Source organism: Elephas maximus, chromosome X (assembly GCF_024166365.1).
Source record: "Elephas maximus indicus isolate mEleMax1 chromosome X, mEleMax1 primary haplotype, whole genome shotgun sequence".
Classification (NCBI taxonomy): domain Eukaryota; kingdom Metazoa; phylum Chordata; class Mammalia; order Proboscidea; family Elephantidae; genus Elephas; species Elephas maximus.
The window spans coordinates 133,034,880-133,059,419 of record NC_064846.1 but is presented as its reverse complement, the minus strand read 5'-3'; the positions used below and the strand labels follow the sequence as shown (position 1 = coordinate 133,059,419).

Below are 24,540 nucleotides of genomic sequence, written 5' to 3'. Positions count from 1 at the left end.
GAGAACTAGAGAAATGGAGAGCTTGAACAGTGTTGAGGGAGAGAAAGATCACCCAGAAAGGAGATGCATATACCAGTTGTTTTTGGAGATGATGAGGCATTCTACTGAGGACTTGTTGAGTTTGAGGTGTTTGAGGAGCCTTGGTTGACTGCACAGGCCCGGGATTCCTTCTGTTTGGCTTTGACTCCCAGGTCCACAACTGACTAGCTTCATGAACAAGAGCAGGCCATTGTGTCCCCATCTGCATTGTTGTTGTTGGGTGCTGTTCAATCAATTCTGACTCATAGCAACCCCACAGGACAGAGTAGAACTGCTCCATAGAGTTTCCATGGCTATAATCTTTATGGGAGCAGATTGTGAGGTCTTTTCTCCTGAGGGGCTGCTGGTGGGTTGGAACTGCTGACCTTTTGGTTAGCGGCCAAGCTCTTAATCACTGCACCACCAGGGCTCCTTCCCCCATCTATAAACTGGGGAATAGTACCTTCCTTACAGGTTTGCCGTGTGGATTAGATGAGCCAATACATGTGAAGCATGTAACAGTGCCTGGCACCCAGAAAAGACTGTTGAAAATGCAGCTATTTAGCTTCCTAGAGAATGTACATCAGACTTCCAAAGCACCTTCCCTTCTGGCCTCCACATTCCAGAATGGGTCACCTGCCTTGTGTGGGTGGCAATACTCATAGACAGTCTGTAATTAAACTGTATTTCCATGATGAATTCTTCCCTGTCTTTTGCTTCATAATATTGGGATTATCAACATGAAAAGAGAGTTCGCAGAAGGGTGTTCGGAGTCTGTTCAAAGCAAAATATCCTGTTTTGGACCGGATGATCATAACAAAATGTCTTTAAAGATATTTTTGAAAAATTGAAAAACTTTTAAAATGAGTGAACATAGTAGCCACCAAGGTCTGTGTGACAATGACAGCAGTAATCACCAAGTAGGAAGGTGCAAGGGAAAGAGCAGAGTCGTTTTAGGAAGTACAGACCACGCAACTGAAACAACACAGGGCCAGTACTCAGCCCATCTATGCAGTTCCGGCCTCGCTGCAAGTTCGACATCATCTGAGAGAGTAACGGTGAGAAATTCCCCTAATACCCAAGATGCAAGGAGCCCTGGTGGTGCAATTGTTAAGCGCTTAGCTGCTAACCAAAAGGGTGACGGTTCCAACCCACCCAGCAGCTCTGCAGAATAAAGACCTGGCAATCTGCTTCTGTAAAGATGACAACCAAGAAAACCCTACGGGGCAGTTCTGCTCTGTCACAAGGGGTCGCTATGAGTCAAAATCAACTTGATGGCACCTAACAACCCAAGACGCAGCCGAGAATCTGGAGGGCATGTAACCTCCTTCATAGTACTTCCAAGGCTCCTTGTCTTCTCTCCCAAGGCAAGGCAGCCTCCTCGCCCCTTTCACGCCAGTTCATTTCTCTCTTGTACTACCCAATCACTCCACACGGGGTTTTCTGTTTGGAAATATTCTTAGCAACGTTAGTGATAGAGAAGATGCCCCCAATATAATTTTGCTTTTGGTCTTGACATCTCTGTGGAAGCAAAGTGGATTCTGGGTCAGATCTGCTACTTGGAAGTATAATGATTGCCTAAAACATCTCTGGAGGCCCTAGGCGATGCAAATGGCTAATGTGCTCAGCTGCTAACCGAAAGGTTGGCGGTTTGAGTCTACCCAGAGGCAATTCAGAAAAAAGGCCTGGCGATCGACTTCTGAAAAATCAGCCACTGAAAATGCTACAGAGCACAGTTCTCCTCTGACACACGTGGGGTTGCCCTGAGTCAGAATCCATTCAGTGGCTACTGGTGTAACATTCCTGGTTTAGTATGTACCAGATCTCACCCTTGAAGAACAAGGTTTTACAGCAATATCCTAAAGTCTTACGATCTCCTCTTTTTCCTTTAGAACTTTTATCATCCTCCGTAGTAATATTCTCATAATTATCATAAACTATCTGTCATTTGAAGACAATCTGCTTTACCTGAAGCCCCAAACAAAAAATCTAAAAAGGCTATTAAACTTTAAAACATAAAAGGAGATTCAGCAGGGAATTGCCTTTGCATCGACACCTATAATTATCATTCTGATTACAGGGGAGTTCCACCCTCTTTGAACTTTATTTCCAACCCACACTAAAGAAAAGTGTGGGTCAGGTGGACCCAGGTCTTGCTCCTGGACCCTGCTAAAAAGCCCCGGCAATCATGATGCTTTTTAAAGGCTCTCAAGTTTCTATGGCTTGCAATCCCCGTTACTATTCCTTTTCTTCTAGCTGCAGAATAGTTGAATTATATTTCAGCATGGTTTTAGGTAACTTGGGCACATTATTTATTTGCATTGCAATAATGTGATTTCACTCTATCTCAGTCTAACAGAGTGATGATGAAACTTGCTTAAAGCCATCTGTGGAAGCAAAATAATGCATCTAGACCCCTTACCATGGCCCGCATCATGACTGGCACAGGGTGGGCGTTTGCCCTATTCACTCGCCATCAAACACCTGTTGAGCAGCTATGTACAGGCCATGCCTTGCACAGTGCTGGGGTCTGATAAGCTCCCTCTCCTTTGTCGGCTCCTCCAGGAGAGGTACCCACCCAAAACTGCAGGACAATGTGGTGTTATAGTAGAGGGTTGAAAAGTGGGAGCCCAGTGCCCAGAGCGACCTACTCTGCTGAGGAAGTTGAGACAACAGGGAGATAGACTACATGTATGTATACATGTAGGAGTCCCTAGGTGGCACAGTTAAGTGCTCAACTGTTGGTTCAAACCCACCCAGAGGCACCTCAGAAGAAAGGCCTGGCAATCTGCTTTTGAAAGGTCACAGCCTTGAAAACCCTGGGGAGCAGTTGTACTCTGCATACATGGGGTTGCCTTGAGTCAGACTTGACTCCACGGTAACTAACGACAACAACGTATGTACATGTTATCTACCATGTCTAAGCACTTACTCCTTGCAAAGCACTTTCATGTATGAGCCCTTTAATCCTAACCATCTTTTGAGCCAGATGCTGCTTTTTTTCCAACTTTACAGGAATATAAGGCACTGACAAGGCAAGTAAGTTGCCCCCCATTCACGCAACTTATAGGCAGTAAAGCAGGGAACTGAACTGTCAGTCCGACCCCAGTTCTTTGGCTCTTGACCACTTGGCTGCCTCCAGAGATGGAGCAGGGGTGGGGGTGTGGATGTGGGTGCAGATAGTGTATTTGCTCCAATATGGGCACTAAACTTAAATGCCTGGGAATATAAGAAAGTGAGCATGGAAAAACAAAAAAACTTCCCTGCTTTCGGCCATTCCAATCCCTTTTTAGGCCACTTCAAATAAAATTTGCAAATGCCTGCTAGGTGAAGATATGCAAATACTGCTTAATGGAAAAGTCATTTGGAATGCTGCAAAAGTTGGCTCATTACGCTACCTCAAGTGTGTGTATCATTCTTAGTTTCTGAGTCAATGTGTTTGAAAAAAAGCTTTATACGTTTCTTTGCTTCTTTTCCAATTTGATATTCTAACATACTGATTAACAAAACACCCTAGTGGTTTGAACTGAGTATGCTTATGAGCAGAGGTTAATTAAAAATAGGAAACTGCTGTATATTTTAATTCTTTTAGACACTCCCATGGCAGTACCCTGTACACAGGCTCTACTCATAAGTAAAATGAAGCCCAGAACCAGGGTAGTCAGTATATCCCATTGTTACTATACATAGTTTGAAGAGCTGTCAGAACTCACAGCTTTTGAATCTTGGACTCATGTTTACCCTAGTCTATATGAAAACAAAATGGAACCAAAACCAAGAACACACCTACCACCCTGCATGAGAATTCACAAACCTCAGGTGTGGAATGGCCCCTGATGGTCATTAAGCCTAGTGGTTCTCAACCGGGCATTGTGCAAATCTGTGTGTTTTTGGTGTCACAATGACTTGGACAGGTTCTGGCAATTAGTGGGCAGGGCCAGGCATGCTAAAACTTCTACGATGCTGGACAGTCCCATACGGCAAAGAATTGATCCGCTGGATATTCACAAAGGCAAAAAAAAAAAAAACCTGTTCATCATGATCTAAGCCAATAACTAACACTGTTTTACATATGAACACCAAGTATTTTTGTCCAGTTTTGATGTACACTGAATCTTCCAGGAATACAACTACTGTATCAGTTGAGAAGAGTGTAATGCTTCGTTTTAAATGTTACCAAGAGTTCACCATTTTGGAAATAAGGTCACCAATGGCAACACTGTTTATGGTACTTGAGCTTTTCAGTTTGCATTTGTGGCTGCACTGGGCAAGTGTCTATGATCAGTTAGTCGTGCAGAACATTTACATATTAAAACACACATTATTTTATAAATATCTTGCTTTAATTTCTTTATATTAGGTCATGTTTCTTGAAGGTATGTGTTGGTAGGTTCAGGTTATATTATGTATGACTCGTTATTTCAGATGGTTAAAGAGGGCGTTACAAAATATTTGTCATAAAAAGGAGTTGGGCCTTTTACAAGACTGTGTAGTCTAGCCAGCTCCTTTTATAGATGAGGAAATTGAGACCCATAGCAGTTAAAGCAACTTGCCCCAGGACACAGTGTTATATTCTTACATCCCATTCTCGTTTGAATTTGTTTTAATTTTAAAAATTGGAAAGGGAGAGAAATTACGCATGCGGTAAATTATGTGATGAGAATGAGCTATTTGAATTCTGGCAACAGAAGACCCTTTGGGGGATGGTGCAAAACCCTAGGTATTATTTAATTCTCCTGTCAGGCTGAGGGCCAGAAGGGAGGGGGAAAGCTTTTATAAGAACCACGGATCCGCTGGTCAACATGTTTTCTATTTAAGGGTTTGTGGCACTGAAGCTGGGACGAGGGGTGGCCTGCCTGGGGGGGAGGGGGGGCACAAGAAGAGGTTCCTCCGACGGCAGAAGCCTGTTTCTTCACACCATCCACCGCAAAAGCCTGACGGTCACCCCGAGCCCAGACCGATAATCTCGTCGCAATTCCTTGGCCGGCCCAGATTCCGCCCAGCCACAAACACCCCAAATCCCCTGGGCCCCAGGAGAGGTGTTCACAATCCCAGAGCCTTTGGGGGAAGCAACACAGCCCTGGTGACCACCGGCCCTGAGCCGCTGGACGCCCGACAGAGGAAACGAGGGGCCAAAACTAGGTGCCCGCTGCGGATGTTCCGGAAGAGGGCCGGGGTCCCGGGAAAGGTGCGTAATCCCCGGCTCCCCACAGCGCGTGATTAGCTCATTGTTTCCTCACCACCGGCGGGTGGGGGGGGGGCGCGCTCGCGCCAAGGGGGGGAGGTCCTCGGGTTCATAGGCCACGCCCCCGCTGCCTAGGCAACCGAGCGGGGAGGTGCCCGGCCGACGGCGAATGCTGCCAATTCTCCTTCACTTTCCCCCCACCCCCGCCCCGGTCACCCTCCCTTCCTGCTCCCTCTTCCTCTTCCCCTTCTTTCTTCCCCCTCCCCCAATTCCGAGCACTCCATCTAAACCACGGTTCCCGGCTCCACAAAATGGCCACCGCGTTCGACACCTGGGGTCACGTGACATGCCGTCTTCTCGGTTGCAGGCCTCTTTTTGCTTAACTCCAGTTTCGGGGAGGGTATGCGCGACACAGCGAGGACTGAGAAGAAAGGAGAAATTTCACAATATCTCCAAGTCAGGGGACTGAGAGACGAGAGAGCGCAAGCGCTAGAAAAAAAAGATAAGAGGAAACTGGAGGTGAAGGGAGAACTAGGAAGATCAGATGCCTAGGTTTTACAGCCTCTCCGCTGGTGGAAAACGGGGACGACGAATTCTCGCGAGCTCTCGAGAATTTCAAGCCATAGACTAGGATATTAGCGGAAAGCCGGGGAAGTAAATCTCTGAGGGACTACAACACCATTTGCCGCTTTGAACTCTAAGGTAGGGGAACGAGGTGGGACGGAACTGACTAGGAAATCTCGCGATGGTAGGACTAAGCGAGTGCACAGTAGCCAGGCAGAAGTCGTAGCGGTAGGGGGAGGGCACACGTCTTACGTGCTGACGTAGCAGTCTCTCGAGTGGGTATATTAGATCCGTGGCCGCGCCGTTCGCTCCAGAGCCGCAGTTCTCCTGTGAGAGGCCTTCGCGGTGGTTCAGACACACTTGCTCAGCAGTGGAAGACTCCGAGTTCTCGGTACTCTTCAGGGATGAGTCATGTGGCGGTGGAAAATGCGCTCGGGCTGGACCAGCAGGTGAGTTGGAATGAACCTAGCGGGGTTGCTGTGTGAGCCCCTCCCCTCACCTATTCTGGCTGTGGCGCAGCGTTAGCCGGCACCCTTAGTTTCCATTTCCTGGATACCTCGCGTTTGCAAGCGTTAATGCCCCGGGGCTGTGGAGGGACCGGGAGGCGGCAGGAATGCAGTTTGAGGCTGTTGCTTGGGCCCGACCCCTCATTTGGCCCGTGGTATTGTCCCCCGGCCGAGCACAATGGCGGCTTTTGTGTGTGCGTGCGCAGGCTAGGGGAGGGGGAGGGGGAGGGGGTGCGCGCGCTCACAGAGACGCGCACGCGCGAACCCCGACTGATTAGTGACCCGCGGGGGGAGGGGGTAAGTTCGTGACGGACCGTGAAAGGAGACCCTTTTTGTCTCGAGGGTCTTGGTCCTCGTTGTCCTCGCGGCCCGGATTTTTGTCCCGGAGACCCGGTTGCGTTCGTGTTTGTGTGCTTTTGAACAGGAGAGGGACCACGGCCCCGGAATGTGGGAGGGGGCGGCGCGGGGGGGGGCCCTCGTTCGGGGGTAATGGCGGCGGCCTTCTTTGTGTGGTGCTGGGTGGCGCTGCGGGCCACTGGCGGGAGAGCCCGGGCCAACGGGCCCCGGGCCGGCGAGGGGCTAGAAGGGAGGATGGAGTGGGCATCTTGTGCCTCCCGGGCTTCTTTCCGCAGGCCCTTTCACTCCAGTCCAGTTTCCGCAGGCCCGGCACCCCGGCCAGGGAGGCCGCGTTTCCGGAGTGGAAAGTTTTGTGACGCAGAAGATTCAGGGAGGAGGGATGGGGGGGGGGGAGTAATGGGCTGCTGCGTGCGCCGTGGCGCTGGGCGCTAGAGATAGAGGTTGAACGCTGGCGGGCAGACATCCGGGAGGTAAGGCATCCGGCGTGGCCCTTTCTTCCTTACTTGCTCCACAGAGTCACTGTATGTTGTTTAGCTGAGGGCCGCGCGTTGTTATGGGCGGTGCCGTGGACTGTATGAATGTCCTTAATGCTAGTGACGTTTGATCTAGGGATCAGCCAAAGGAAAAACTCCCGGAATGTGGCTTAAAACCAAAAACCAAACTCGTTGCCGTCGAGTCGATTTCGACTCATAACGATCGTATAGGACTGAGCATAACTGCCCCATAGGGTTTCCAAGGCTGTAATCTTTAAAGAAGCAGGCTGCCACATTTTTCTTCTGCGGCGGTTGGTGGGTTCGAACTGCCGACCTTTCGTTTAGCAGCCGAGCGCTTAAGTATTAGCTCCACCGGGGCTCTGTGGAATGTCGCTTAGACAACAAAAAAACAAACCTGGTGCTGTGAAGTCTATTCCGGACTCATAGCGACCCTATGATGAGGAATGTGGCTTAGGGAGTAATAAACAGTTGTTGACTTGGAGTAGAATTTTGAAGTAGGTCAGAGGCCCCAGATCTGTTTTCTCTTAAGCAGAATCTTTCTAAGGGTTTGGGGTCAGGGGAGAGGAGGGGTGGCAGGAAGTATCCATCCTTGTACAGCAGTGGCACCAGGCTTCAGAGAAGCTCTTCAGTAGTCCGTTGGAGCCTTTAAATAAACTGGTATTTATGTGACTTCTGCCTAGTGTGATTAGAAGAAGGCAATGGACTCTAGATTTTAATGTAGTCATTTTTCATTAATGAATCGATCATATTAACTTTTTAAAATTCCTGGTTGTAGAATGAAGCATAGACATAGATAAGACCTGCACAGGGTGTCATCATTTTTAACAGTTCCAGTATAGATGGTGCCTTTTTCAAGATTCTAGGCTCAGGACTGGGCAGTATTTCGTTCTTTAGTACACAGGGTTGCTATGAGTCGTAATCGACTCAATGGTACCTAACAAACAAGGCAGAAATGAACCTTATTTAAGTTTGTAATCGATTTAACTCGAAAATTTACTATTTAGACTCCTTAAAATTAAGTGGCAAATTCACAAAAGAAAATGGCAATAATGTAATCCTAACAGTTTAGAACAGTGTCTAAAGTTGTTTGATAATTCTTGTTGCCACAATGTAAAATTCATAACAAAGCTTGTACTGGAACATTTTGTAACAAGTACAAAAGGTAAGTTTTTGTTCATGTAGTATTTTAAAGTATCAGTCTATTGCTGGGATTATTAGTGTAGGGAGAAATGGCAGTGTTTTTGTGAAAGGAAGTCCTGGAAACCAGGTTCCCAGAATCATACTGTGCCTATCGTTTTTAAGGCACAGCATCTGCTTCTAATTTTCAGTGTCTCCATTGATGCTTTCAATCTGGCAGCATCATTTTGAGCATTTAACACAGGATGCATAAACATGTTAGGGTGTAGTATTTCTTCGCAAACAGGTGGCAACAGTATTCTGTGGTCTCTTGTGGGCCCCCCCCCCCTTTTTTTAACGAAACACTTTTACCTTATATGTAGATCCGAAACCTGATGTTGTCCAGTCTGTTACGACTCATAGCGACCCTATAGGGCAGAGTAGAAACTGCCCTATAGGGTTTCCAAGGAGTGGTTGGTGGATTCGAACTGCTGACATTTTGCTTAGCAGCTCTTAACCACTGCGCCCCCAGGGCTCCATATATGTGTGTGTGTGTGTGTGTGTGTGTGTGTGTGTGTGTGTGTGTGTATATATATTTTTTTTTTTTTTTTCCCTCTCTCACTTTTAAGTAGTTTTCTGGTTAGTCATTACAAACAGGATGGAGAGAAGTTACGGTTTTGTAGAATGTTGAGGCTTAGAGTTACCAGTGTAAGGGGATGAATAGAAGTGAAGATGGAAGGCAATAGAATGTCTTACTCATTAAGAGCATTGTGCCTTTTAGTAACTGTGCGACTAAAATCATCTTTGAACTTATTGTTAAAACGGGAGAAAATAAACAGTACCAATTTCATTGGGTTGCAAGAATTGAATGATAAATAGTTGTATGTAAAATGATGAAGAGTGCTGCTAATTAAATATCTGGACAATGTTTGGAGCCCTGGGTAAAGAACTTGGCTGCTAACCAAAGGTCAAGCGGTTCGAATCCACCAGCTGCTCCTTGGAAACCCCGTGGGGCAGTTCTACACGGTCATATAGGTCGCTATGCCTGTACGTGGCTACGAGTCGGAATCGACTTGAGGGCAATAGGTTTTTTGTTTTTGGCAATATTTTGAAGTAAAGGAACTAAGGAATGGACGATTCAGAATTTGTCCTAACGGTTTTCAGATGCACCTTTTAGGTTTAAAATAATCTCAAGTAGAAAGTCAGTAGATTGAAAACGAATACTTTGTGTCTGAGATTTTAAGGTAATTTTCTTTTTTGAGACTTGGTATAACCAAAAGTTTTAGTTCGGTGATTGTTGTCGTAAGTTGTGTCGAGTCAGTCCAACTCATGGCGACTCCATGTGTGCAGAGAACTGCTCGGTAGGGTTTTCAAGGCTGTGAACTTTGGTTACCGTTTGTGCCACCCAGGGGACTCCATGTTTGGTGATTGCCAAAAAAAACCAACCCATTGCCATTGAGCTGATTTCCAACTGTAGAACAGTAGAACTGCCCCATAGCGTTTTCAAGGCTGTAGTCTATGGACACTGACTGCCATATTTTTCTCCCATGGAGTGGCTGGCGGGTTCAAACCACCGACCTTTGGGTTAGTAGTCAAACACTTAACCACTGTGCCACCAGGGCTACTTGTTTGGTGATTATGAGCTTTTATTATGGAGAATGTTACAAGGAAAATTTGGTTTAAATGAATGACTTAAATTTGGACCCATTTTCTACTGGATAGCACCAGCATCTTGGTGTGTGCTGCTTTCTGCAGTATATACAGAAGTACTTCAAAGCATTCTTAAGTCACATTCTTTTAAGAGTTTCGCTTAGGCAGGCAGGGGCAGCCATTTGTGAATACAGTGCTAGTAAATGCTAGAGGGCGGGACTAGTTTTCTCATTGTAATATTTCCACACATGAACTGTTAACTATCTTTTCTTCTCCTAGTTTGCTGGCCTAGACCTGAACTCTTCAGATAATCAGAGTGGAGGAAGTACAGCCAGTAGTAAGTAAAATATTGTGTGTATTTACTGAATCTGTGTTAGAGTTTAGTATTTTAATATTTCATTGTACTTATTTAAAATTTAGGAACTTCGTTTCCAATTTTTACTGTGTAAAGAATTACATAAACTAGTAGTGATTAAAGCATTGTGATCTTTCTGGTAATAAAAGGGACTAGTTGGTTCTCTTGAGTTAAAAGAGGTAACCATTAAAAAGAATTTTATACAATGTAGAAATTATCTTTGAAAGAATTTGGTTATCTCAAATATGAATCCTGTGTCCAGCTGAGAGGTGGTAGGGATGTATCCGTCCCTGTTAGAGTGAATTAACCAGAACTGTTAAACCTAGTAAAGGGAACGAACACACACGTTCATAGGCTGTAGCTACCCCTTTTCCATGAAGAACTTGAGACTTACTAGTAGAACTAATTCAGCCTATACTGAACCTTGAAGTGGTAGTTAGAATTTGAAATTTTTATGGGTATAATTCTTTATTCTTTGGAAAACAAGTTAGGTTATATTTTTTTTTTTTTTTTGGAGGGGCGGGGACTTGTTAAAGGTATTAGGATAAAACCAAGAAAACCAAACCCACTGCCGTCGAGTCTGTTACGACTCATAGCGACCCTATAGTATTAGGATAGAGGAGCTACTTGGCAATAGACCTCTGCTTCAACTCCCCTTTTTTCCCACCTGTTAACTAGACAACAGTGGGTATGGACTGTAGGGTTGGAAAGCACTGTTTCTTCAAGCACTGTGTGTTTCATAGTAAAAGGACACATCCTCATCTTTAGGCAAGAAGGGCCTCAACAGGGCACAGAGTTACTTGGTTGTTTTAAATTTTACCTTATTTGCCATGCTAAGAATCTTTAGGAATTGATCACTGTAATAGAAATCTTTAAAATTATTCAATTCAGAAGTGAAAAAGAAAGTTAAATTACAGATTTGCTAGTAATAAAGCGAATTGACTTGGTGGATATATACGTTGTTTTTGCTTCTCATCCATAGTGTAAGTGGAATTTTTGCTAGTGTACAGAACAACAGTTGGCTTCTTTTCCTTAAGCTTAACAAGCCCCAAATTAAAACTCCTAGCTCCTTGAAACCTTTTCCCCTCCCAGCATCTTTTTTGTATGTTTTTTAACTTAGCAAACTAGAAACGAAAAAAAGCTTCTAAATAGTTAAATTACAGGAAATCATAGCAGGCCTTATTTTTTTAAATGTGTAAAGTAACCGCTAGTGGCTGTTTAAATGTGTTTGATTTGTAGATTTCAGCTCTTAGGTTCCAAGTCAGATTTTTTTTTTTTTGCTTACTAAGCTTTTTAAAAGTTTTTATACAGCAGTAACCCATTTAAAGTTAGATTAGTTTTTTTTTTTCCTTTCAATTTCCAGGTGTAAGTAGTCAGATTGGAGTGCTAGAGGTTAAAAGATATTTTCCAGCACATGTAATAGAAATTTTGGTGAGAAGTTTTAACTTGGAGGTTTTTGGCTTCTAATTTTTTTTTTTTTTTTTTAGAAGGGCGTTATATTCCTCCTCACTTAAGGAACAGAGAAGCTACTAAAGGTAAGTTCTTACAAAAACTTCAAAGATCTAGTTCTTGCTACATTTAGAAGTTACACGTCAGTAAGAGCTATTAGCCTTACTTAATTTTAGGCATTCTGGAAACTCTGGTGGTGTAGTGGTTAAGTGCTATGGCTGCTAACCAAAGGGGTGGCAGTTTAAATCTGCCAGGCGCTCCTTGGGAACTCTGGGGCAGTTCTGCTCTGTCCTGTAGGGTCGCTATGAGTCGGAATCGACTCAGAGGCAGTGGCGGGAGGGAGGGGGAGTCTATGGGTTTGGTTTTGGTTTATTAGCTGGTACTGAGCCCCGTGTTTATTTTGTGCTTTTTCCCCTTAGCATGATGGGAATCAAAGGGAGAGGCAGTATCACAGAGTTCTTAGAGCTGGAAGAGATCTTAGAAATCTAACCCAACTATTGCTAGCAAAGGCTGTTGTTGGTCACTTGGCTGACAGTGGTAGAGGGAGGCATAAAGCAGAAAGAAAGTAACTTCATTGTCTTGTAAACTACTTCTGAATATTTAATAAGGTATCACTGAATCTAGTTAAACCCTTTAAACCTTCCTAGTTAAACCCTTTAATCTTTCATTGGGCTAATTTATGCCCTTGTCATCCCCTCTTATCTGGGTATTTATAGCTGTACCCTAGGAACCTGTCCATACCAAGAATACATAGGGATGAGGGTTTTCCATCTTTCCAGGTATTCGTGATTCTCATCAAGCTTATAGTAGATGGATCGCTGAAATAGTATTGTTAGGTGGTGTATATTTCATGTGTGCAAAGCTCCATTCTTATTGTTGAAACTGAAAAATGCTCTATTAAACCAAGCAAACCTGACACTCTTAAGAATATTTTGAATGAATGCCATCTCTAAGAAACATTGAAATGATAGTGTCTCTTAGTAAACTCATTCCCACCTATACAATTAATGAAAACTGAATTGCGATGGTCATAGAACAATGCCATCAACCTGGTATTCATTCAGAACATTCTTCTGTGAGATTACTTGGTTTAGTGTATAGTATTTTGCAGTAGGGAGAATTAAAGATGTGAAAAAATGTATGTGCTGATGTAAACCAGCTCTTAGTCTTGATTCCCTTCTAGTGCCGTGATAGAAATACTTCCATTGGCCCTTGATCCTACAGGTGTAACATAAGGCTGTGGAGGGCTTCCTATTCAGAAATATAGGACTTATGATAAGGCATTGTCAGTTTCTAATTAATAGACTAAAATGGGTTTGTGGTTTTTTTTTGTTGTTGTTGTTGTTGAAGGATTCTACGATAAAGACAGTTCAGGGTGGAGCTCTAGTAAAGATAAGGATGCATACAGCAGTTTTGGGTCCCGCAGTGATTCAAGAGGGAAGTCTAGTTTCTTCAGCGATCGTGGAAGTGGACCAAGGGGAAGGTAAGTGGTTTTTTGTTTTTGTCTTCTCACCTTAAGTGTGTATAGTAGCATTTAGAAATTGGTCTTTTGATTTAATTTGTTAAGTCCTCGTTCTTTTATTGACTGTTAAGCATGGTATTTTTTTTTTCCACTTAATAGACCACCTATTTGGGCGTTAAGCAAAATGTCTGCTTAATCATTGTATTTTCTTAGCTGTAAGAGGTCTTTGCTAGATTGATCCTGTTTCACAGAAATTAGATAAAAATATGAATATGCTCTTTGGTATCATGAGATCAGTCATTTTTATATTTTGGTTTTGTATATTTTATTCAAAAGAGTTAAGTTCATCTACTATGAATGGCCTAATTTGGTTGAGATTTTTGTGGATTCTCTGTATGGTAATTTTTAAGCACCTTGTATTTTTTGATTACACAAGTGTGGTGAACTGACCTCACGTCTAATAACTGGTTAGCCCTATGTCCTGATTTTTTGCAAACAGGCCTAAAACTGTAAACACATCGTAATTAAGGTAAGGATTATCTTCTGCCTTTTATCTAAAGTCTATCACACAAGCAAATTGTCCTTTAAATGGCATCCTAGTATAACTGGGACAATTGGTATTTGGTATATTATTTTTTTCTTTTCCCATCACTAAATATATTTGGATGAGTACTTAAAAAATGAAGGCGTAAGGTGTATGTTAATTTCAAATATATAAAACCTGATTCTAAATTTCAGCATGTGTAAGGTCTCTTTAGGCTATGTGATTTTACAGTAATGTAAAGGATTCCAATTAAAAAAAAAAGATACGTAAATGATACATACAATTTGGTTAATTCAAAGGGCCTTATGTGTCAAATAAGAATGAGCCAGAACTGGAGTGTTGACATCCTTGAAGTTAGCCATGATAAATAATTCAACAGATCTCCTGGTGCAGTTTTAGAGTAGTGGTAGAAATCTGATAATGGTTATTAATGGTTAAATTAAAAGATTCTGATTAATTGCTTGTGCTGTTCAGATTTGATGATCGTGGACGGAGTGACTATGATGGCATTGGCAGTCGTGGTGACAGAAGTGGCTTTAGCAAATATGAACGTGGTGGAAACAGTCGCTGGTGTGACAAATCAGATGAAGATGATTGGTCAAAGCCACTTCCACCAAGTGAACGCCTGGAGCAGTAAGTTTTTGAAACATATGTTAATTGTGATAAAGCCTTATTGCTTAGTATAATAACAACTAAACTTTACCAATCTTTTATCTTTAGGGAACTCTTTTCTGGAGGCAACACTGGGATTAACTTTGAGAAATATGATGACATTCCAGTTGAAGCAACAGGCAACAACTGTCCTCCACACATTGAAAGTGTAAGTATTTTTATGTGACCTTTTAAGACATTGAGGCGTATATAAATGTTTTTGGTTTGTCAGAATGAGGTGGACTTCCTAAAGGCATATGTAGATCATGCCAACTTTTTTTTTTTAACAATTCTTTAAAGTTACTTTTAAAAAAAAACCCACCACCAACAAAAAGCGCATCATTGGTTTATGGGAAGAGATTGAGTTCAGTGTCACCATTATACTAATTCACTATCTGAAGTAGAAAATGGGTCAAACATAGGAAAACCCAAAAACTTACCATCATAAATTAAACCTGGGGGTTGAATTTTCTCAAAATATACTTTTATTTCAAATCAAAGCAACTGTGAACTAAATTACAAATGGGTCGTTGATTGGTTATTTCCATTATTGTATTAGGGAAAAATAGAAATGGCACCAGATAGCATTTCTAGCTTTTAACCTGGTTGGATTTCTTGACAGTTCAGTGATGTTGAGATGGGAGAAATTATTATGGGAAACATTGAACTTACTCGTTATACTCGCCCGACTCCAGTGCAAAAGCATGCTATTCCTATTATCAAGGAAAAAAGGGACTTGATGGCCTGTGCCCAAACAGGTAAGCTCATCTGGTGAGAGTAAAAATTGTTATGAGGTCTTAACTGGGTTTGTTCTAAAACACGTACAAAAAGTGTGTGTGTTGTGTGTGTTTAGGTTTTATGGGAAAGCTTGAGCCTGACTGATAAAGATAAGGTTAAGGTGCTTTCTCTTTTTCATTAGGCTATTTGATTCTTTACTGTCTCTTTAAGTTTTCATCGGGGTATCTTAGGGAAACATAGAAAGTCATCAGCCTAATGTTGCTGCAACAGGGAAAAATTGTGATTGCAATGGTGGGAAAGTATAACATCATGTCTGGAATAAGAAGGCTAAGATTTGGGAATAGCCTGTGATCCATAGGAATGTGGCAAAGGGAAAGATGCTTTGCTGGGTAAAGTAGCACCAGTTTTCTGGGAATGGGGGGTAGTTATACCCTTTGAATTGGGTACAAGTTTTAATGTGTCTGTGAGTTTGGCCAGTTTGAAAGAAGGTGGCAAAATTCCCCCCTTTTTAAAATACATAGAGCTCCAATCATTTGACAATTTTACTTCCCTGAGGAAGGGTGAGAATCTCATCCTTTGTATGCTGTAAATATACAGTAGCTGTGAGAAACTCTTAAGAATTGAAATTGACACCATTTTTGAGGCAGAGGTCTTATGGTTGTCTCTACAAACATGATCAGGAGCTGATACTTTTTCTATAAAGGACCAGACAGTAAATATTCTCAGTTACAAGTACTTTGGCTCTGGTGTTAACAGCGTGAAAGTGGCAATAGTAGTATGTAAATTAAAGGCCATGGCTCTATTCCAATACTTTATTTACAAAAGTAAGTGGCAGGCTGGGCCTTAATTTGCTGACCCCTGCTATACACATGGAGGACAAAGAAGTCATTCTTAGGGTTTTTAGCTTGGCCGTTATTTTTGGAAAATATTTGAGCATAAAGGAAAACAACAAATTAACTGTCAGTGACAGGGCGGTTAAAAAACACTGCTTAATTATCAATGTTTACCGCAAAGTAATAAGCAGGGTCTTTTTCTGTGGTTGAGTGAATATGCCTTTTCTTAACAGGGTCTGGAAAAACTGCAGCATTTCTCTTGCCCATCTTGAGTCAGATTTATTCAGATGGTCCAGGCGAGGCTTTGAGGGCCATGAAGGTAAATGCATCTTTATAAAATGAGAAATTATCATAGAACTTGTACATAGCGGTAAGAGCTTTTTAACTGACGCTGAAGTTTATTCTAATGTATTTAATAAACAATTTTCAAGGGTAATCCTTCAATTACCAAAAGAAGTTATGTTGTGATGAACTTTCTTTTAAAAAGGGGGGTGTTAGAATTTAACTTCTAAATTAACTTATCTCTTAGGAAAATGGAAGGTACGGGCGCCGCAAACAGTACCCCATTTCCTTGGTGTTAGCACCAACGAGAGAACTGGCAGTTCAGATTTATGAGGAAGCCAGAAAAGTAAGTATGCATTTCAGTGATACTGGCTTTTCCATTGATGCTAATGAAATGTTTTACGACCATGTAAAAATCTTGGCCTTGAAGCTGATAAAACTTTTTGCTTATAGTTTTCATACCGATCTAGAGTTCGTCCTTGCGTGGTTTATGGAGGTGCTGATATTGGTCAGCAGATTCGAGACTTAGAACGTGGATGCCACTTGTTAGTAGCCACTCCAGGACGTCTAGTGGATATGATGGAGAGAGGAAAAATAGGATTAGACTTCTGCAAGTATGTTAATTTTTAAATGTATGGGATGCAACATTGTATTAATGTTATTTGCCATTAAGAAACCCTGGTGGTGTAGTGGTTAAGAGCTACAGCTGTTAACCCAAAGGTTGGCAGTTTGAATCCACCAAGCCCTCCTTGGAAACGCTGTCAGGCAGTTCTACTCTGTCCTGTAGGGTCACTGATGAGTTAGGATCAACTCAACAGCAACAGCTTATTTGCCATTAGTTTTGTGGTAATTTATTATTAACACTACCTAAATTTTAAGAAAACTGATTAGTTATATAACCTTTTACAAAAAGTTTGTATGTAATTTTAATGTTGAGAAACTAGTGACATTTTAAGACAGGCTCAGAATGACTAGACTGACAAGTAGTAAGAGCTAATTTGGCTATGTGATCTGGGACAGTTTTATTTGTTGGCAAGAATTCTGCACTAAATATGTCAAATTATGACATGAGGAAGTTAAGTAACTGAATATATAACTAATTACTTTTACTAAATTTTTTTTTTTTAATTTCTCTTCAAATTCTAAATTTTTATGGTTCATGACAGATACTTGGTGTTGGATGAAGCTGATAGGATGTTGGATATGGGATTTGAACCTCAGATACGTCGAATAGTTGAACAAGATACTATGCCACCAAAGGGAGTTCGCCACACCATGATGTTTAGTGCTACTTTCCCTAAGGAAATACAGGTACTGTTTTTCCTGTATATGATGCAAGTTTTATTTATTTAGGAATTTATTTCATTAGATAATGATTTTTGTTCGTTTCAGATGCTTGCTCGTGATTTCTTGGAAGAATACATATTTTTGGCTGTAGGAAGAGTTGGCTCTACGTCTGAGAACATCACACAGAAAGTAGTTTGGGTCGAAGAGCCAGACAAACGGTCATTTCTGCTTGACCTTCTAAATGCAACAGGTAAAATTACTTTAGTGTTACTCTGGTGGTTTGGATAATGAGAACTGTTTGGATCACGTTTTGCTTTTCTTCCTCATTCAAAAGATTCTATTAAAATAGTCTATTTTAATTGCCTCTATTTGCATGTTTAAGTGTAAAGAGAACTAAGCCACTATTAGTGACCAGAACCTTGTAATTTTTTTTCCATTCAGGCAAGGATTCCTTGACCTTGGTGTTTGTGGAGACAAAGAAGGGGGCAGATTCTCTGGAGGATTTCCTGTACCATGAAGGGTATGCTTGTACCAGTATCCATGGAGACCGATCTCAAAGAGATAGAGAAGAGGCCCTTCACCAGTTCCGCTCTGGAAAAAGCCCAATTCTAGTGGCAACAGCAGTATGTATATATACGTATATATTATTTTCAAATTAAGCACGTTTAAATGTTTGCATTGTTTTAAATGGGCCGTATATAAACAAAAGTTATTTTCCAGGTGGCTGCAAGAGGACTGGACATTTCAAATGTGAAACATGTTATCAATTTTGACTTGCCAAGTGATATTGAAGAATATGTGCATCGCATTGGCCGTACAGGACGGGTCGGAAACCTTGGTAAGTGTCTGGTAACTTGGTGGTCTAGTTGGTTCTGTTTCTCATTGGAGGGCATGCAGCAAAGAACGTCACAGGATCTTAAATGTTAGGGTCTCTATTTCTAAGGAATGCCACTGAAATATTTTAGCAATAGGAGTGACTGAAAAGGTCAGGTTTTATTCAAAGCACTTTGAGTTTGTAAATAGCGAGTTGTAATTTCATTTTTTAGTATTCTACTTAATATTGCACATAGGACAATAAGACTACTAAGCTGCTTTACGGAAGACCTTGGCTTTATGTACCCTTTTTTTTTTTTTTTAAGGCCTCGCCACTTCGTTCTTTAACGAGAGGAACATAAATATTACCAAGGATTTGTTGGATCTTCTTGTTGAAGCTAAACAAGAAGTGCCATCTTGGTTAGAAAGTATGGCTTATGAACACCACTACAAGGGGAGCAGTCGCGGACGTTCTAAGAGGTACCCAAACCAAACGCAAACCCACTGCATTGGGTCGATTCTGACTCATAGCGACCCTGTAGGACAGAGTAGAACTGCCCCTTAGAGTTTCCAAGGAGCGCCTGGTGGATTCGAACTGTTGACCCTTTGGTTAGCAGCCATAGCACTTAACCACTACGCCACCAGGGTTTCCCTAAAAAGTACAGATTCTATATAATCGGGGTTGGGAGTTCACTTACACTTTGTTGTTTACTCTTTGAAAGTAGTTATGTCTGGGGTTAGTTTTTCAAATATTTAATTTGAAAACGTCAATTTTTTTAGGATCTTCATGAACAAACCTTTCTCTCTCTCTCCCTCCCCCTCTCCCTCTCTCTCCCTCCCCCTCTCCCCCCGTCCCTGTAGTAGCAGATTCAGTGGAGGATTTGGTGCCAGAGACTACCGACAAAGTAGTGGTGCCAGCAGTTCCGGCTTCAGTAGCAGTCGTGCAAGCAGCAGCCGTAGTGGTGGAGGTGGTCACGGAAGCAGCAGAGGATTTGGAGGAGGTAACCTTGGGTTTTGTTTTTGTTTTTTTTTTTAAATCTTATCTTTGGGGAAGACTTTCTACCTTTTTTTTTTTTAACATCTTTTTCAAAGCATAATTAAAAACGTTGGGGAAGTTGAGCACTGCAGGTTGCTTTACATTAAAGTACTTAGAAGGGAAGGGTTGTATTTAAGAATGGATGGCTTAATTTTTTTTTCTTTCTTTTAGGTGGCTATGGAGGGTTTTACAACAGTGATGGTTATGGAGGAAATTACAACTCCCAAGGGGTTGACTGGTGGGGTAACTGAACCTGCTTCGCAGCAGGTCGCCCTACCAAACAAGCTAATATGGAAACCACATGTAACTTAGCCAGACTATACCTTGTGTAGCTTCAAGAACTCGCAGTACATTACCAGCTGTGATTCTCCACTGAAAATTTTTTTTTTAAGGGAGCTCAAGGTCACACAAAGAAATGAAAGGAACAATCAGCAGCCCTGTTCGGAAGGTGGTTTAAAGACTTCATTGCTGTAGTTTGGATTAACTCCCCTCCCACCTCCCCCGTCCCAAACTGCATTTATAATTTTGTGACTGAGGATCATTTGTTTGTTAATGTACTGTGCCTTTAACTTTAGACAACTTTTTATTTTGATGTCCTGTTGGCTCAGTAATGCTCAAGATACAATTGTTTTGACAAAATAAATTTACTGAACTTGGGCTAAAATCAAACCTTGGCACACAGGTGTGATACAACTTAACAGGAATCATCGATTCATCCATAAATACTATAAGGAAAAAACTTATGCGGTAGCCTGCATTAGGGCTTTTTGATACTTGCAGATTGGGGGAAGCAAATGTCTTGAAGTATATTTAATGGGATTAGTTTCTAATGTGGCAAACTGTATTAAGTTAAAGTTCTGATTTGCTCACTCTATCCTGGATAGGTATTTAGAACCTGATAGTCTTTAAACAAGCCATTCCAGTCATGATGAGGTGATGTATGAATACATGCATACATTCAAAGCACTGTTTTCAAAGTTAATGCAAGTAAATACAGCAATTCCTCTTTCAGTGTTTAGGCAGATTGTTAATTATGAGCTAGCCAAATGTGGGCATACTATTACAGGGAAAGTTTAAAGGTCTGATAACTTGAAATAGGTTTTTAGGAGAATTCATCTACTTAGACTTTTTAAATGCCTGCCATAAATGAAATTGAAATGGTAGAATGGCTGACCACAGCAATGACCAGCCCTCATTATAGGGCCCTGGATGATTTCTGGTCTAATAACGCATGCTAGTGTTGATGTTTTTTGGTCAAGAGGGTATGAACAGGAAGAATTATGCAGCAGGCTTTATTTTAAATGCCGATTCACATTACTCTGTTCAAGCTGCGTTGAAGATGTTAAACTGGCTTACTATAGACTTTGTAAAAATGGCTCCAGAAGAGTAACAAACTGAAATCTTTTGAGATCACACAGGTTGGAAATATGTACATAACTGCACAAGGTGTCGATTCTGCTATACAGTGCAGTTTTAGTCAGTTTTAGTTGCATAGGTTTCCATTGTATTTATAGTCTGTTTATGCTAAATCTGGCCAAAGATGAGCATTGTCCACCACTAAAATGCCTCTGCCACTTTGAATTCTGTGCTAATTTTGTGGCCAGAATGCGGTGATCAAAACGCTCAATCTTTTTACAGTGGCATAGGAAGACGGCAAAAATTTCCTAAAGTGCAATAGATTTTCAAGTGTATTGTGCCTTGTTCTAAAACTTTTATTATTAAGTAGGTGCACTTGACAGTATTGAGGTCATTTGTTATGGTGCTATTTCAATTAGTCTAGGTTTAGGCCCTTGTACATTTTGCCCATAACTTTTTACAAAATACTTCTTTTATTGCACATTCAGAGAATTTTATATATATGTCTTGTGTGCGTGTCCTTAAACTTCCAATCTTATTTTGTCTCTTGGAGATTGTTGAACGCAGCTTGTCTAGGAAGGGGATGGGACTAGATTCTAAAATTTATTTGGGACCATGGGAATGATAGTTGGGAAGAAAACTATTTGCACACGACAGATTTCTAGATACTTTTTGCTGCTAGTTTTATGTAATATTTATTGAACATTTTGACAAATATTTATTTTTGTAAGCCTAAAGTGATTCTTTGAAAGTTTAAAGAAACTTGACCAAAAGACAGTACAAAAACACTGGCACTTGAATGTTGAATGTCACCGTATGCGTGAAATTATATATTTCGGGGTAGTGTGAGCTTTTAATGTTAAGTCATATTAAACTCTTAAGTCAAATTAAGCAGACCCGGCATTGGCAGTGTAGCCATAACTTTCTGATGTTAGTAAAAACAAAATTGGCGACTTGAAATTAAAACATGCCAAGGTTTTGATACACTTGTCTTAAGATATTAATTGAAACACTTCAAAACACTGATACGAAGTGTCCAGATTCTCAGATGTTTGTTGCGTGAGTTTTGTTTAGTTGTGTGTATTTTTTTTTTTTTTTTTTTTTTCAGTGAATGTCTGGCACATTGCAATCCTCAAACATGTGGTTATCTTTGTTGTATTGGCATAATCAGTGACTTGTACATTCGGCAATAGCATTGGAGCAAGTTTTCTCAGCAAGCAATATTTTCAGTTAATAATGTTTCAAAAATTACGTAAGAATGAATTTAAACTTGCTGAATGTAAAAAGATTGAACCTCAAGTCACTGTAGCTTTAGTAATTGCTTATTGTATTAGTTTAGATGCTAGCACTGCATGTGCTGTGCATATTCTGATTTTATTAAAATAAAAAATTGAACTGCACAGTCTCCTTTGTTGCTGTCAATTGTGGTTTATTATTAGCAGAGGTGAAAATAAAGTTGTGCTTTTGCCTGAAGAAATTGTAAAATGTAATTTCTTGGTTGCTGTCCAGTGTTATTTGTGAGATGCCTCTTAGAAACAGAATTACTCTGGTACCATAAATACTTCCAATAAAAGATAATAATAGTTTGAAATTCAGTGAAACAGGACTTTTTGTAATAGAAAATTAAAGCCCTTTTATCAGTGTACATGTTACATATGGGTTTATAAGCAGCTTAATATGAGTGAGAATCTTTGAAGGATTGAACAGAATGAAGTAGGTAAAAGTAGCAATTGAACAAGTGAAAGTATCTATTTAGAGATCAGGAATGTATTTGGAACAGGTCAAGGGTAATGGCATGGACACCCATTCTCTACCTTCAGATGTATTTGCTGACATCCTTTGTTAGCACACAGGGCTACAGGCAGCCACTACTGATTAAAAAGTGGTAAGCCGCATAGATGTTAACCTCTAAGGTACAGATTAGGTTAAGCCAAATAGCTATTTTTTTAAATATATTTTATTAACACTTTTAGAGCAGTTTTAGGTTTACAGAATATTTGAGTGGGAAGAGTTCCCATATGCCCCGTCTCCCCTCTGCACCTTATTAACATTTTTCTCGCCGTTACATTTAATAACCAGTATTGGTGCATTGTTAAAGACTATAGTCTACTTTTAGGGTTCGCCCTTTGTGTTGCACGGTTTTGTAGATTTGGACAAATGTATAATTTATCTACCACTACAGTATCACGAACTAACAGTCCTAAAAGTCCCCTATGCTACACCTATTCCTACCCCTGAACCCCTGGCAACCACTGGTCTTTTTACTGTCTCTACTTTTACCTTTCCAGAACTTCATATAGTTGGATTCATACAGTATGTAGCTTTTTCCCACTGGCTTAATTTTTTAAGTTGTAAATAAAACATTTGCCATTTCAACATTTTCACACAAGTTGGTGGCATCATGTTCACCATTATTAATTTTCAAGTTTTTCTGTCACTCTCAACAGAAGCTCAGTGACACCTAAGCAGTCATCTCCCCTGCCCCTCCCTCCATTCCCCCCCCGTAGCCACTAATAAACTTAGCTCTCTATACATTTGCTTATTCTAGATGTGTAAATGAATCATAATTGTCCTTTTATTTCTCCTTATTACTAAGCAGTATGTACCACATTTCGTTTATCCATCTTTCAATCTTGGCTCTTGTGAATAGCACTGCAATGAGCATTGGCGTATGTGTATGTTTCATTTATCGTATTTGCTAGCTATATATTCCCCTATAATCCTGCCAAGTTCATCTTTTCTGCTAGAAACTTCTTTCACATGACCGTTTTCTTAAGGTTTCAATTCATAGAGGCCCTGACATTCCCAGCTAAATTGCTCTATCAAGAACCAAGGAAACCCTAACAGGAAGGATGTGCAACCAGTACTGGTCTCTGGGCCTGTCTCTCCACAGGAGATGGGGCAGGAGCTACTGAGGCTGATGATTCTTTGGTCACCTCACTCCCAGATTGAGGGACAGGTCACAGAGGGGCTGGGCTTCCTCTCTTCTGGTCACTGGATGTGGCACACAGATATGTGCTTCCTACTTCCCTCAGTGCTCCTTTGTCGTGGGATTGTAGCATGAAACTACTTTGACTTCTAAAAGTAGAACGTTTTCGTGAGCAAGAGAATACCACCGTACTGTGACCTTCAGCAAGTGCTTTAACATCTGAGCCACAGTTTTGTTTACAATGAAGTAGGAACAACGTAACCTGCCCTATAAACTTTTTGTGACAAGGGAGGATATATTTAAAGTAGAAGTCCTGTTGATGCAGGGTTTTAAGCGCTTGGTTGCTAAGCAAAAGATAGGCGGTTTGGACCCACCAACCACCCTGTGGGAGAAAGATGTGGCAGCCTGCTTCCGGAAAGATATACAGCCTTGGAAACCCTATGGGGCAGTCCTACTCTGTCCTACAGTGTGCTATGAGTCAGAATCAACTCAATGGCAGTGGGTTTGGTTTGATTTTACGGTAATTCTATGTTTAACTTTTTGAGGAACCACCAAACTTTTCCACAGCAGCTGCACCGTCTTATAATCCTAACAACAATAGATGAGGGTTCCAATTTCTCCACATCTCCCTAACACTTGTTTACTGATTTTCCGATAATAGCCATCCCAGTGGGGGTGAAGTGGAATCTCATTGTGGTTTTGATTTGCATTTCCCCAATGATTAATGACATTGCATATCTTTTCATATGCCTATTGGCCATTTACAGGCCATTTTACAGGAGCCCTAGAGGCTCCGCTGCTGTTGTATTTTAGAGTGCTATTTTATAGTTAGCTTTCTCAACTGTCACAAAAAGTAAAACTGCTCCCTCACCCCCAATTCTTTTTTTCTCCTTTTTTAAAAAATTGTGCTTTAAG

At 41.3% G+C, this 24,540-nt stretch overlaps 1 protein-coding gene across 2 annotated transcripts; it reads left to right on the top strand.

Annotated features, from left to right (window-relative positions):
- Positions 1–6,064: 6,064 nt before the first annotated feature.
- Positions 6,065–22,101, top strand: DDX3X (DEAD-box helicase 3 X-linked). Of its 2 annotated transcripts, none has more exons than XM_049872015.1 (17): positions 6,065–6,216; positions 10,170–10,227; positions 11,733–11,780; positions 13,045–13,177; positions 14,175–14,333; positions 14,421–14,520; positions 14,974–15,109; positions 16,156–16,241; positions 16,452–16,550; positions 16,658–16,818; positions 17,371–17,515; positions 17,597–17,741; positions 17,933–18,114; positions 18,212–18,329; positions 18,631–18,784; positions 19,166–19,305; positions 19,512–22,101. In XM_049872015.1, the coding sequence occupies exons 1-17, from the start codon at positions 6,172–6,174 to the stop codon at positions 19,589–19,591; spliced, it is 1,989 nt and encodes a 662-aa protein (XP_049727972.1). In that variant the 5' UTR covers positions 6,065–6,171; the 3' UTR covers positions 19,592–22,101. The 2 variants fall into 2 exon arrangements, with proteins under 2 accessions (XP_049727972.1, XP_049727971.1); XM_049872014.1 differs by having other exon boundaries at positions 6,077–6,216; positions 19,169–19,305.
- Positions 22,102–24,540: the final 2,439 nt, after the last annotated feature.

What these genes read in the sequence shown, in the direction of transcription:
- DDX3X (XM_049872015.1), top strand. Translation starts at nt 6,172, where the DNA reads ATGAGTCATGTGGCGGTGGAAAATGCGCTCGGGCTGGACCAGCAG. An exon ending in TTTATGAGGAAGCCAGAAAA is followed by an intron (nt 16,551 to 16,657) that starts GTAAGTATGCAT and finishes TTTTGCTTATAG; the next exon opens with TTTTCATACCGATCTAGAGT. An exon ending in AGTCGCGGACGTTCTAAGAG is followed by an intron (nt 18,785 to 19,165) that starts GTACCCAAACCA and finishes CCGTCCCTGTAG; the next exon opens with TAGCAGATTCAGTGGAGGAT.